The 14,161-nt window shown below is 37.0% G+C and overlaps 1 protein-coding gene across 2 annotated transcripts in view; it reads right to left on the reverse strand.

The window, feature by feature from the left end:
- Nucleotides 1-7,119: 7,119 nt before the first annotated feature.
- Nucleotides 7,120-14,161, reverse strand: part of pibf1 (progesterone immunomodulatory binding factor 1) — a 108,243-nt gene continuing 101,201 nt past the window's right edge. The window contains exons 17-18 of one of the 2 annotated variants that reach the window (XM_008106908.3): nt 9,285-9,458; nt 7,120-7,392 (exon numbers count right to left, since the gene is read on the reverse strand). In XM_008106908.3, the coding sequence (XP_008105115.1) occupies nt 7,336-7,392; nt 9,285-9,458 (231 nt within the window). In that variant the 3' untranslated portion in view covers nt 7,120-7,335. Of the gene's footprint in view, nt 7,393-9,284; nt 9,459-14,161 lie in introns of those variants that run through there. The other variant, XM_008106909.3, reaches the window with a different exon arrangement.

Genomic DNA, 14,161 nt, shown 5'->3' on the forward strand with positions numbered 1-14,161 from the left:
TTATTGGGTATTCATAAGCCAGTGCCTGGAAACTAACTTTTCGAAATGGTGATAGTTGAGTACTTAACAAGACCCCACTGCCACCAAGTAATTAATTATAATTATAATTACAGTTTAACAATAAACATTTTCTGTTTTTTAAAAAAATAACTAAAATAGTTACTTTTATTAAAAACAAACACTGAATGCTATGGTATGAACTTCTGACATATAGTACAAAACATACTCCTATCCTCTTCATTATCCACTCAATATCTGTGACAGAGAATGAAGCAGCAATGTGACCCAGCATTTGTGAACCATGTAAGACTTCTCATTTAAGTATGTCTTTTCAGTACTTTTAAGCCTGTAAAAATAAAGGCAACTAAACATTAGCTATTCCACAAAGGTACGAAAACATTCCCTATTAAGTTCTAATAGTAATGCAATGTAGTTTTACTTCAGTTATGAAAAAGGATCTAATTATAAGCTTTTTATATCGGTAACTAGTTACTTCTGAACTTTGACCTAGGCAACAACCATGATAAAGTATCAGACGTCAATCTGAATTTTTTCATGGTTGAAGACTTGAGTGTAATATGCCTTCAGTTAGATTTATGGTGACATCATCAATTTCATAGACTTTTTAAGACAAGGAATACTTGATATGGTTTGGCAGTTTCCTCACTGATATTAATCCTACAGCAGCAAGTATTCCTTGGCAGTCTCCCATCTATGAAGCACACAGACCTTATCCTGCTTAGCTTCCAAGATCAGATGTGATTTGGTGCATTTAAGATATTTAGGTGGCTAGTTGAAGACTCATCAGTATGGATTCAACCCTGTAGCCTTTGGGAATTAGGGTTGTTTCTCTGTCCTCTACCTTCCTTTATTCTCCAAAGAAATTTGGCAGAAAATTTGCATAGCTAAAGGGTTCTGCGTTTCTGTGGTCTTGATTGTTTGATAGGATTAATTTGGGAGGAAGTTGAAAGCCTGGGAACCACCTAGGAATTCAATTCATCATGCTAATAAGGAGATTTTGCCCCTATCCTGATAGAAAGGTGCATGAGTGATTGACTTGTAAAAAGCATCGTCATTTGGAACTGATAATCTTCCTCATCATAGATATGTAAAGCACACAGGGCTGTAGCCAATTTTTCAGGGTTTTTTAAAAAACTGGTTTACTCATGAATTTTAACTGATTAACCAAATCCCCATGAGAATCCACTGAAGTTTATCGATGGAGCCTGATTTCTAAATTATTTTGTGTTATGGAAATACTCATGATTTGCTAAAAAAAAAGTTTCACCCCCCACCCCCCCACCCCGGTTTTTTTTTCTTCTGGCTATGGCCCTGAAAGCACAGGACACAGCAGTTGCAGCAGCAGTGTGGTTATTTGTCCAAATGATGTCTGTGAGTCAAAACTGAATTGAAAACATCGTGCCCTTAATCTCTATAATTTCCCATGATGTCTGCCAAACAAAAATCAAGGATTTTGCTATTTTTAAAAACTTTATCATGTAGTTTGAACATAGTTTTTTTACACTACATAATCAATTTAAAGTGATACCACTTTAAATACCATAACTGTATCATATTACATCATATAATATAGCATATTATACATAAGCCTTCAACCATTGGTAAGATACTAGAACAATCTGGTAAAGAATTCCGAATACCTACGAATTCTGAATACTGTATCTGCAAAATTGCAAATTCCAGGTTTCCAGGGTTCTCAGTTCTTTGTATCCTAGTGTAGGCACCAAACGCAGATTTGGTCTGAAACACTTGTAAAGGCAATTGTTTTTGGACCTGTGGGAGATGAGAATCAGCTAACAAGTACAAAGTGCCGCAGGCTATATTTCAGAGGAGTAAATGGCAAAAGCACCTCTGAGTATTCCTTGCCTAAGAACACCCTATTGAATTCATGAAGACTCATAAGTCAGCAGGTGACTTGAAGGCCTGCAATTGTATGCATATGACCCTATTAATTGTTCTGAAGCCAGGGGCAGAAACAAGGTTAGACTGCAAAATTGTATGCATTTTGTGAAAGGGACGGGGGAGAAATACATCTGAATAGAAAGACTGAAATGTTAAATGTTGTAATCTGCCACTGTATGAATATGAGATGTGGCTATAGTAAACGATAGCACAGTTTGTGTGCTTGTGTGGGTTTCTCCAAAAGAACCCACTGTAAAAAAAAGAAAGAAAAGAAAGCTTTCATTTTCAAGCCAAAGAAGAAACTTTCTTTGACTGTGAATAATCAAAGCCTCTTTATCAATGGTTCAGTTAAAGGCACTTTGGATCAGCAAATGTAATTTAATTGCAGGAAAAGTCTTGGATGGCATCTGTGGCCAAATTTCACTGGAAATCATTTCATTTTTCCTTTCATTATACAATGCCGGATTCATTAAAAATCTTCCAAAGCAGCAGCTAGAACTGATTCCCTGTGCTGTTCTGTCAATGGTTTAGTGGGCCATGTTCTTTCCACACAATTTTGTTTTTCTGTCACAGTCATTCCCACACTATGTGCCAGAGCACACTGAATAGTATTACTGAATTGCTAGGTGCCATGATAAATTCATTAGAATTAAAAGGACTCATGAGCACAAAGTATTGATCAACCAAGAAAGGCCGTCCACTGGGCTTCAGACCAACTCCCTTGTGCCTTGTCTTCTTCCAGTCATCTTATACTGAGCATATACCATTTTCATTGCTCAGCATGCTCTCACATCAATCTTGGGATCCAGTTTACACTTACAGATTAAAATGCACCCATAGAAAGCTTTTCCATCAGATGGGGCTTTAGTGAGGGTGGGTACCCTTAGACTGCAATTCAACATCCACATACCTGGGAGCAAGCCCCGTGTAGTAGGACTTCTTTTTGAGTAGGATTACAATATTAGCTTTTCATGTAGTATAAGCATCCATAAATTTTGGGGAGTCCTGGAGCCAGTCTCCAACAGAAATCAAGGATTGTCTCTACTTCCTTTTTCTTATGGCGGTGCCCAAAGGGTCTTACCTGACCTCTGCTTAGTTAGCATTAGCTGGAAATTTTAATTCCCCCTCCCTAGTTTTATGTTCTCATTTGTTTTAAGATTGAAAAATGGCTTATTACAGCTTTGTATGGTAGTATTTGATAAACATAAATACAGAAAGGTTGCAATACCACATACCTTTAAGTGGAAATATCTTTCAGTGAATTCAGCCAAGCTTACTGTAAAGTAGGATTCCACTGTTGTCACATCTGTGCTTGAAATCCAATGCATCCTGAGAAATCTAGCATTTAGATCAGAATGGTGAATGGAGATCTTGGGGTATTGTTGGACTGCATCTTTTATCAACTTGAGGCAGCAAGCCAATGTTGAGGGATGATAGGAGCAGCATTCGAATGCCACTTGGTTGGCCACATATTTCCAGCCTTTATTTTAGCAGTTCATTGCATTTATGTAAACACCAGGGGTAAAATCCTGGTGTCTATTAAGATATCCTCAAACTACAACTACCATCAGCCGAACCAGCATAGCTGATGGTTGTGGATGATGGAGAGTGTAGTCCTACAATGTCTGGATGGCCAAAGGTTTTCTCCTGCCTAGTGTTTTATTATGCATTTATTATATTATTATATTATATTCGACTTCTCTCCCAAATGGTATTCCAAGCACTTATAGCACAAATTAAAACAGCAATCAAAAGTATGAGGTAACACAAATTTAAAAAAGCATTACTTAGTACAATTCAGCTTAAATATTGAATTAGTATAGTATACATACTAATGCTAACAAAGCTTCCCAAAAATGCCTACCAACAAGACTCTGCAAGGGCAGGAAAAGTCGGGATGATGAAGGTGGTCACTGTTATTACCTCAATTTAGCAACCTGTCTCTGGCAGTAATATGCACAATAATGTTTTGCTAAAGCCAGGTTGCAAAATAAACAAGTCTCTGATAAACAGTGATAGCAATGGTCTGCTTGCACTCCTGTTGGATTGGATCATGCAGTCCATTCAAAGATTAAACTACCCCATAAGATCAAACTCTCTCAAACAGGAATAGCACAAGTTTCTAAACCAGACGTTCTTATCTGTGGAGATGGCAATGTTCAAGTCCAGCCACAGATTCACACTCCTAGTGAGGCTTCTACAACCTTCAGTTGCTTTTAAATAACCCGTGTTACTTCCGGACATGTGTTTAGGATTGCTATCCTATTTCAAGATGAACCCTGGCCTACTTTCAAGTCCTTTGGTGTCTACCTCTAGAATTATCCTCTACACATGTTGCCCTGATCACTTCCCTGGTTCCTATAAAGGGAAACATCCTCACAACACAATGCTGCCACCACTATGATTCACCATGGGATGGTGTTCTCAATACAATGAGCACCGTTGACTCTGTGCCATCTATATGACTTAGGTAGAGTTTATCTAAAGGAGAGTATCTTCTCATATCAGTTTGCCCAAATGCTAAGATCTTCAGGAGACACTTTGTCAATGCCGCCACCTTCACAGGCAGGGCAAGTTCTGTCAAAGGATAGGTGATTGCTCATGGTAAAATATGATTGTCTTCCAAGGACAGTCGTGGTGTTGGGTCCATAAGTGACTGTAGAGACCTATTCTAGCTCCACGTGGTCTTTCACAGCGAGGACATAGAATACCAGATGGAAGATGGTCATGACAGGGGTTTGCTTGATGTACTTTCCTCTTGGCACATTTCTCCCTTTTGCCCTCTATCTGTGTCTCTTCAAAATCCATGGCAACATTGGTAACAGCAGACCTCCAGTCAGAGCTCTCGAAGGTCAGGAATTTCCAATTCTTGGTGTTCATGCCACATTTTTAAAGTTAGCTTTAAGACCATCTATAAAACTCTTTTCTTATCCACCAACATTCCATTTTCCATTCTTAAGTTGAGAATAAAGTAACTGCTTTGGAAGAAGGTGTTTAGGCATTCAGACACCGTGGCCAGTCCAATGAAGTTGATGGCAGTCTTTGCTTCTTCCAGATTGGTGACATTTGTTCATCTTTCTTTCCAAGAGATCTGCAGGATTTTTCAGAGGCAACATTGATGGAATCTTTCCAGAAGTTGAGAGTGACATTTGTAGATGGTTCATATTTTGCAGGTATACAATAGGAGTTGGAAGGACAATAGCTTTAAAACAAACACTTTAGTATCCCTATAAATGTCCCGATCCTCAAACATTCTCAGCTTCATGTGAAAAACTGCTGCACTCAGAGCTCAGATGGTGTTGTATTTTAGCATCATTGTCAACTTTTGTGAAGAGATGGCTGCCTATGTAGCGGAAATGGTCAACATTTTCTAGCATTACACCATCAAGTTCTCTGGAACATTTCAGTAATTGTTGGATAATTTCTCCAATTTCACATAGGTGTATATGCCATTCAACTTCTGATGTGACTTCTGGAAGCAATGGATTGCAACAGAGCTTCTTTAGGCATATCACAGCAAAAAGGGGTGAATATTTATGCAACCAACAAGTTTACCGTTGATTAACTTTTGTGCCATAACAAAACTATTTTGCACTTCACAGTGTCAGGTATCTGGCGTACATCAAGTGAGAACAATGACAGTGAAATCTATTTCAATTCCAGGTTGCAACATAACAAAATGTGGAAAAGCAAAAAAGAGGGTTAAAATGTTCGGAAGACATCTAAATAATTTGTTTTAACTAGATAGAAGATTCCAACTGCAGCATATCTTTCTTATCAAGTCTTGTGACAGTCATACAAGTTATGTTAATTAAATCAAAAAGATAAAGTGTAGATTTGTTCCAATATTCAGGTGGCACTAAAACATTATTGCCTAAGATATAATCTTAATAAATCATGTTAATTGGCATTTGTGCCCACAAATCATAACAATATCTCCTATACAGCTTTCGTTCTAGTGGGATTGTGTGCCCAACGTCCACCAGTCATGCTGGAAGACCTAGATGTTTCTAGAAAGAACACCCCCCCCCCGGGAATTTCTAGGTTCTAAAGAGAAATTCTATGGTCATTTTCCAGATGAAATTTACCATAGAGATGACCTAGAAATTTCTAGAAGTGTTCTCTAAGGTAAAAAAGATAGCAATTTCTTTGTTCATGGCTTTTCACATTTGTGGCTTTTCACTTTCAAGATATATAACTGTTTTTTGGAGTATATATCTTGTTCTATTTTGCTGCATGGCCAGCACAACTACCCTGAATATGTTTCATGTAAATACATGATGTTTATTTTATTTCTATATTTGTTTTTTTGGGTACATGACAAGCAGAATTGGGATAGGTACTCGCACATAGATAAAAGTTTGGTTCCTGGTTGGATTACTGCAATGATTTACAAGTGGGGCTGCTTTGGCATCAGTCCAGAATGGCACCTTGTTCACTTAGTGTAAAGGTGCAGTCTATATTAACTGTTAACAGTGTCAGGTTAGATTGTTCTAATAATCATTCTGTCCCACATATGCCCACCCAGATATTAACATAATCATTCTGTCCCTCCTATGTCTACCCAGGTATTTTTTTGAGATTCTTCTCTGGATGTCCCCAATGAAATGCAGCAAGGGGTAAGTAGACAGAAGGAATTTCTACTCATGGACCTTTAGAAAGGACTGCTTGGTATCTCCAAAGTGAGCTATAGTCTCTCCTTCTATCTGGTTCATGACAAATTCTAGTTTACCCAAAGCTTCCTAAGAGAATAAGAGCAAACTAGGAAATAAGCATACACATTAGATTATGGAGGAGGGGGAGGAGGAAGAGAGGGGAACCAATGAGTCCAAAGCTTGCTCATGTAATGCTAGCCATAGCTTGACATTATGTCTCAATGAAATTATAAGGACAAGAACAATATATCTACTCCATTTCGGCTTACCACTCAGCCATTAAGGGTAAATAAGCAAGAAGAAATGTGCTGTCTTACAAATACATTCCAATTTTAGCATCAAACGAAAATATTTTCCTTTCAGCTAAATTTGATCTTTTGCCACCAGCTGTTGATTTATTTCTTACACAGGAGGATGTTAATAAATGTTATTCTATATTATTCTATCACCCCAAAAGTCAGGAAAACAGGAATACAATCTGAATCTCAATAGTTTGAAACTTATTTTAAAAAGTGAACTGAAATAAACATCGACATGAATGTGTATAAATATGCATGTTTTTATTAGCATTGTTTAAACACGTGGACTGATGTATGAATTCATAAAAGTCATCCCAAAAACAGTGTTGAATATTGTGTTGTAGTGACCATATTAAAAGAAAGGGGATCAAAATATTGGCTTGAAATAGAATTGCTGAATTAAGAGGTTTTCAGAACATGATTATGATACTCTATTTGTTTTCTTAGGGAATAGCACTCTAGGCTGCTTTCTTCTGTTTTGCTTTCTTCAACCATTGCGGTGGACCTTCATTTGTCTAGAAAGAAAGAAAGAAAGAAAGAAAGAAAGAAAGAAAGAAAGAAAGAAAGAAAGAAAGAAAGAAAGAAAGAAAGAAAGAAAATAGAACGTTATAAAGTAGCAGGTAGTTGAGGTCGTATAGAAGTTGCTCAACAGTTCTTTTGCAATTGCCATTTTGACAAGTGACAACTTGAAAATTACATTGATAAATATAATTAACATGAATTTGATGCAGAAACCAGTTTAGCATGTTTTTAGTGTCTCCATTTCTGGGTTACTAGTCCCATGGATCAGATTGGTGATTGTTTGCATGGCACATGTTTAAAAGGAAAGGCAGGGTACTAATCCTTGGGATTATGTTTGAATTTATACGTCATGCAACAAGGTTATTAACAAAAATGATGGGTTCAAACCTCCACTGAAGGAGAGTCCACCACCTCCCCAAGTGGTCTGTTCTCACTGTTGAGAAATGGTATGTTAGCCATATAGTTTACTCACTGGTTACAATGGAAGCTTGCCTTATGAAATAGATTAATTGTGATATCCCTTCTGTTCTCAGAACCTATTACATTAAACATTATTATTTCCCAATCACCTTTGCTATCCCTTTTGAGAGTTATTTTTTCTTATATTGTATTGGTTGTTGCAAAATTGTTTCCCAAGATGGGTGACTTATTTTTGGCACACCCAAAGCTAGCTAGGTAATTTGCAAATTACTTACAGCAAGATTTCTTCTACAGTAGAGTCTCACTTATCCAACACTTGCTTATCCAACATTCTGGATTATCCAACGCATTTTTGTAGTCAATGTTTTCAATACATCGTGATATTTTGGTACTAAATTTGTAAATACAGTAATTACTACATAGCATTACTGTTTATTGAACTACTTTTTCTGTCAAATTTGTTGTATAACATGATGTTTTGGTGCTTAATTTGTAAAATCATAACCTAATTTGATGTTTAATAGGCTTTTCCTTAATCCCTCCTTGTTATCCAACATATTCACTTATCCAACATTTTGCCGGCCCGTTTATGTTGGATAAGTGAGACTCTACTGTATTTGCAATCACATAAAAATGACTACATTATGTAAGTCTCTTTTGTGTGACTCACAGAGACCTCAAAAATATGTGAAAGTTCCAGCAGTCTCAATCATTTGGGGGGTGGGGTGGCAATCCTGGGAGTTTAGAGGCTCTTGAACCTCTATTGTCAGAAACAGGTGTGAGGAAGGTTACAGGCTACTTTGGGTTGCATTTTGCTCAACCCTGTACTAAATATCACACTGTTGAAAAACAATTATTTTAACAAGAATAATCCAATTCTAAGTTTCAGCTTTCCTAACAAAATATTTCTATGCTACCCTTTGAGCTCGTTCTGAGACAGAACTGACTGCAACTGTCCCTACTTGCCACCCTGTTTCCTGGAATCAGGTGGCCTGGGTACACAAGGTGGCAGTCCCCTTCCCCACCATCCTCAGTGGCGCAGTAGACTGTTTGCTTTTGCATGTAGTCATGCCAGTCAGGACAATGGGTACTCTGGAAAGGAGGGAAGTCGTCTTCTCTTTCCCTCCCTTGGTGTCTCATTGCCTTGGCTGACATCACTGCATGTGACAGTGGACAGGTGGAGCCTGTGTCATAGCTGGAGACTATCGTAAAATGGCACTGAGGGGGGGCTCTCTCCTGCCTTTGCAGTGGCTGGGGATGTCCATGTGTGGCCAATAGCCAGAGGCAATCTGACATGGAACCTGCCAGATAGGCCCATAGTATATGTCAGTTTAGATCTGGTGCCTAGTAAGTCTCATGGCTGAGTGGAGTTTTAACCCAAATTTCCCCAGTCCTGCCATGTATCCACTCTACAAGTTTGTCCTGACTGATAAAAGTCACAGATCTTCAAAGTAACTGTACTTACAAACAATGTTGGTTTGGGCGCAAAAACATCTCCTTCCTCATGCTCTAAAGGTAAATGGGCAGCTGAACTCAATGTAGGTTTTGAAGGCAGATTTTTATTCTGTTTCTGAGGCAGACTCTGTCCTTGGGGTTTACCATGAAGACTTATCAACATCTGTTTCATCACAGCAAGTTCCTTTTAAAATATATACATACAGCAAAAGTTATAGAACAAGCATTTTCTGTTCACAAAAACCAACTATATAAATGAAACGAATACTCTATAGAAAATTTGCAGGGTACTCTTCCTAGATGCTTTTCTCTTAAACTACCATCTATTTTAAAACAATTATTTTTTAAAGGTTTGTTTTGAGAAAGAAGAACAGCTTGCTTAATCTAATTAGCATGCTGAGAAATAATATTCAGATGGTTGGGATAGGAAACTATGCTTCTAAATGCAGATCTATTTGTCTTAAAAATCAAACTGTTATTACTCCCATAAAAAGGTGGCAGGCTAATAGTGACATCCAGTAAAAGAAAGAAAAAAGCAAAGGCACTGACTGCAAACACTGCAGTAAAAATGCAAGAGATGCTAAGAAAAATGTATTTTTCTATGAAACAAAAAGATTGGGTTTTTTAAAAAAAAAATGCACAGGCAAGATGAATAGAACATTAAATATATCAGACCATAGCCAATATTAGATATACTGTCAAGTTACCAGAAAGAAACATTCATGGCCTTTAAACAATACAATTCACAGAAAAGGTGGTGTGCATGATCAAATATGGCATCACACTAAACATTATATTTTTCACACAGCCTAAACTTTAGTACACAGCACATGTTCTGTTGTTAGCCACACAAGAAGCATTACATATATTCACATAATAATTTAGTCTGTTAGGGTTATACTGATAATGGTTATTTTGCAAATTTCACAGAGAAGTGGATCTGAATTTGTTTCTCTGTCACTCTATTTTATTTATAGTATTTATATCCCACTTTCTTTCTCTCAAGAAGACTCAAAGTGGCTCTTTAATGACTTTGGGAATCTAATGACTACATTGCACTGGCACTCAATGACGAGTTTCTAAGTGTATGTTGAGTAGCCTGCTGAAGTTACCGTCAAAGGTTTTCTCTTATGTAATCTTGTCACATTGCTTTATGTTTTCCTACTTCTCTTAGGATTCTTTCAGGGTTCCCTGTAAAAATTATATTGTTTTTAGAACAAAGCATATGTACTGGATATGTCATGGGCTCTACTCAACAATGTTATGAACAATATAGGTTCTGTAGGTTTGAATTGTATGTAAGTCTGAACAGGTACTTTCTTTTCAAGTAAAACTTGGATAATATAGGGAAGAGTTAACACCCCTGTTACATTTGTTTTTCTATCTGGACCCCTACGTGAAGATTTCACCACACTTTCTGCCACTGTGACAACTGGATTTTGAAAAATGTTGGTTCTTGAGGAAACAAGGATTGGTGATAAAGCTTCAGTGAAGACACCTTTTCCCCATAACTCTTACAAGAGTGAATTTACCTTCCTAGGAGTAGATTTCCCCTCACTCCCTTTTGCCTCACCCCGTTTCTAACTAGGATGTACGTCAGATATTGGTAACTTGGGAAGTGCCTTTAATTATCAAACTGCTAAGACTCATAGTGTGCTGTTAAAAATGACTTAAATGACAAACTCATCTCAGCTGTAAAACAAATGTCAGTGTGACAGAAGAAATAAATTAAGGTTTTCAAAACTTTATAAACTGGGAAGAGACAATATTAGAAATGTACTTATAACAAATGAGAAGCAGACTGCAATGATATTTTTGGATGAAGAAAAGGCTTTTGACAATTTTCACTGCACATTTATTTTTAGAGTACTAGAGGAGCAACATCAGGCATGGGCATACTTCAGCCCTCCAGGTATTGTGGACTTCAACTCCCATAATTCCTATCAGCCGGTAAGCTGGCTGGGATTTCTGGGAGTTGAAGTCCAAAACACTTGGAGGGCCAAAGTCTGCCCATGCCTGAGCTAAATGATATGGGCTAACTCAATTTACACTACACAGACAGCACAAATTATAATAAATGCAGAATTGTCTAGCCCATGTGAGCTACAGAAAGGAATGAGACAAGGATGCCCATTGTTCCCATTGTTGTTTATTTTAGCACTTGATGTTCTGAATAGAGATATTCAACAAGATGAGAAGATTTACAGACATTAGGATTAAGGAAGAATCCTTTAAACTGAGGGCATTTGTGGATGCCTTGTTGATTATCTTCATAAATCGTCTCATGAGTGCTAAAAAACTGGTGACTATTAGAATTATGCTTCTTTCTATCATTAATTTATATACTGCCTTTTCCTAAGGCAGCTTCCAGAAACAGCTAATTAGTATGATTCAATTCACAGACAAAATGTGGCTTACAGTCAAGGTAGATAAAGGAAGGACCTGAAGAGTCAAATTACACATGCAGAAGAGATTATTGGATTATTTTTCTATTTTGTTAGTTGTAATGCTTACTATATATGCAAGTATTTTAAGGAAGTATTATGCATTTTAGTAGTTTGCAGTAGGCTTATGTTGTGGGTTGCATTTATTTATACATATATAATTTTATTCAATAAAAAGGAATTAATTTTTTTTCATAAGCATAAGACATTTCTTATCAGATAAGGATGCCTGATGTATCTCTGGGTATTTTAGTGCTTTGGTCATGTCTTTTCTTAACATTTTAAATTGAAGTAGGTAAGGCTGCTGTATTTTCATTAAGTATGAGTGAATACATTAATAAGCTTCCATGAAAGTTATGGCAGATTTTACCACCCTAATGAGGTGGTTTTCCTTTGTATTTCTTTATTCTCCTTTATAAAGTGGTTTGGATAGAAATATGTACAGTATTCAGTACGTTCGCTCTACTGACAGCAGTACTCAAAATATGAATACTTTTAGGTGTGAGAATAAAGTGCATGTTCAATTTCAGTTTTGGAAAAAAAAGATATTTTTCTTTTTCAGACCTTGGAAAAAACAGATTATCATAACCACCAAAATACACAGGTGTTAATTTGGGGTTCCATCTGCTCCATCTCATCTCAAAAGAAAGTATTTGTTCATTTCCCTATGATCTACTTTATGCAGAAGTTGCTTAAAGTAGATCATAGGAATAGATCTGATACATTTTAATGCTTAAAATTTATCAGAAGATGACAAGCACTGAGATTTCTACAGCTGCAGAACAAGAATGCAGATTAACAATAGATTTCTTAATTTTAAGTTGGACTGTACACTGAGGCACTGTTTTGGTTACAATAATGAACATATGCTTTGAAGGATGAAAGCATGCCATTCCTCATGCATTACTGCTTATAAGCAGTTCTATAATAACATAGGATGTAAATTCTTTTTGCTCAAAAGGTAAAAATAGGCAGCCTTTGTTGTTGCGATGATTACATCTTGTAAATTAATGCCCAATATTTCAGTTATGAGCTCTTCGTGCTGCCATCTCAAACCTTAAAGCACACCAAAACCACTTCAGCCACTGGGTGCATTCTTCTTATTGCTCCGTCATTTAATATTGTAACTATTTGCATAATTCAGCCATGGGCAGTGGCATGTCAAAACAGCTCAACTGCAGAACAGCTGTTTCAAAGGACTGCATAACTGATACCAACATGTTGCTGAAAGTTGTAAACTCTGCAAAGATGTTGCCAAGGCAATGCATAGACAAAATGTCTTGATGAAAATAACTTGGACAATTATGTTACAGGCACATGTTTCACCTTTAACGGGCCAAGCTTGCATACCTACTGCTTGGAAGCTGTAGAAATCAGAAGATTTTCCAAGTATGTTCAGGACTGGGATATAAGCAATGCTTTTATTTAGCAACTACTGTGAGAGAATACAACTTGGCAGCATCTTATATCAACCAAAAAGATGTTGACATTATACTCCAAAAAGACAATTGTAAGGAATTCTCAGGCTGATAAGAGCTTAAGTTTCAGGGAAGACAAAGCAATCTTTTAGCAGTTATTTGGCTATCATATCTCCTGGAGTGAGGCCAACTGACAGGCAACACAAAGAGCTAATTGCTTATCAGAAAATCACCTTAAGCTTTCTACCTTTTTGTAAGCCAGCACAAGTCTTAACTTCGACTATCAGAAAAATGAGTAAATTACACTAACTAAAATAGCAGAAAATCCCATGCGTTTATTTTCAAAACTGTACTTTTATAAAAAACTAAAGATTATGACGGAGTGCTCCGCAACCTACGCAGGACCCTCTAGATATTTTGAACCATGTCTTCCATAACATCTGACCTGTTAAGATCCAATGTAACATGTAGTTTAAACTAGCTGGAGTGCGCCAGACTGTTTTAACCTTCTCTTATGTAATTTCTAAAAGTGGCTCCTACCTAGCCCACATCTAGGTGTCTTTCAGAAAAGGATGTAAGATCCTTGTGTTGTGATGAGGTACAACATAGGATTAAATAAAGGTTAAGTAATTTAACTGCTGAGTTTATGGTTGGGAGGTTGTCACCCAACCTGATGCTTATGGCAAGTTGGAGAGAAAAAAATAAACAACCAAGCAAAGCAAGAGCCCCACATATTTGAAAAGACTTGCAGCAATAAGATAGATGGAGGAAACAAATCAAAATATCAATGCAAAACAAGCAGTATATCTGGTGGCACCTGTCTGCAACATCTGCATAAAGCAAATGACTGTGTGGCAACCCACTCACTCAGCTTTGCTTTGTTAATTAACAGATGAAGTTAGCTAGGAAACCATTTAATTTATTCATGTTCAAACAAACAAAGTCCAAGTTCTTGATTAGCTTCAGAATATGGGATTTCTCTTTAAAACTCCTTTGCTGGAAACTGAGATCTCTTAGATCAGCAA

This window comes from Anolis carolinensis, chromosome 3 (genome assembly GCF_035594765.1).
Source record: "Anolis carolinensis isolate JA03-04 chromosome 3, rAnoCar3.1.pri, whole genome shotgun sequence".
In the NCBI taxonomy this organism is placed as follows: domain Eukaryota; kingdom Metazoa; phylum Chordata; class Lepidosauria; order Squamata; family Dactyloidae; genus Anolis; species Anolis carolinensis.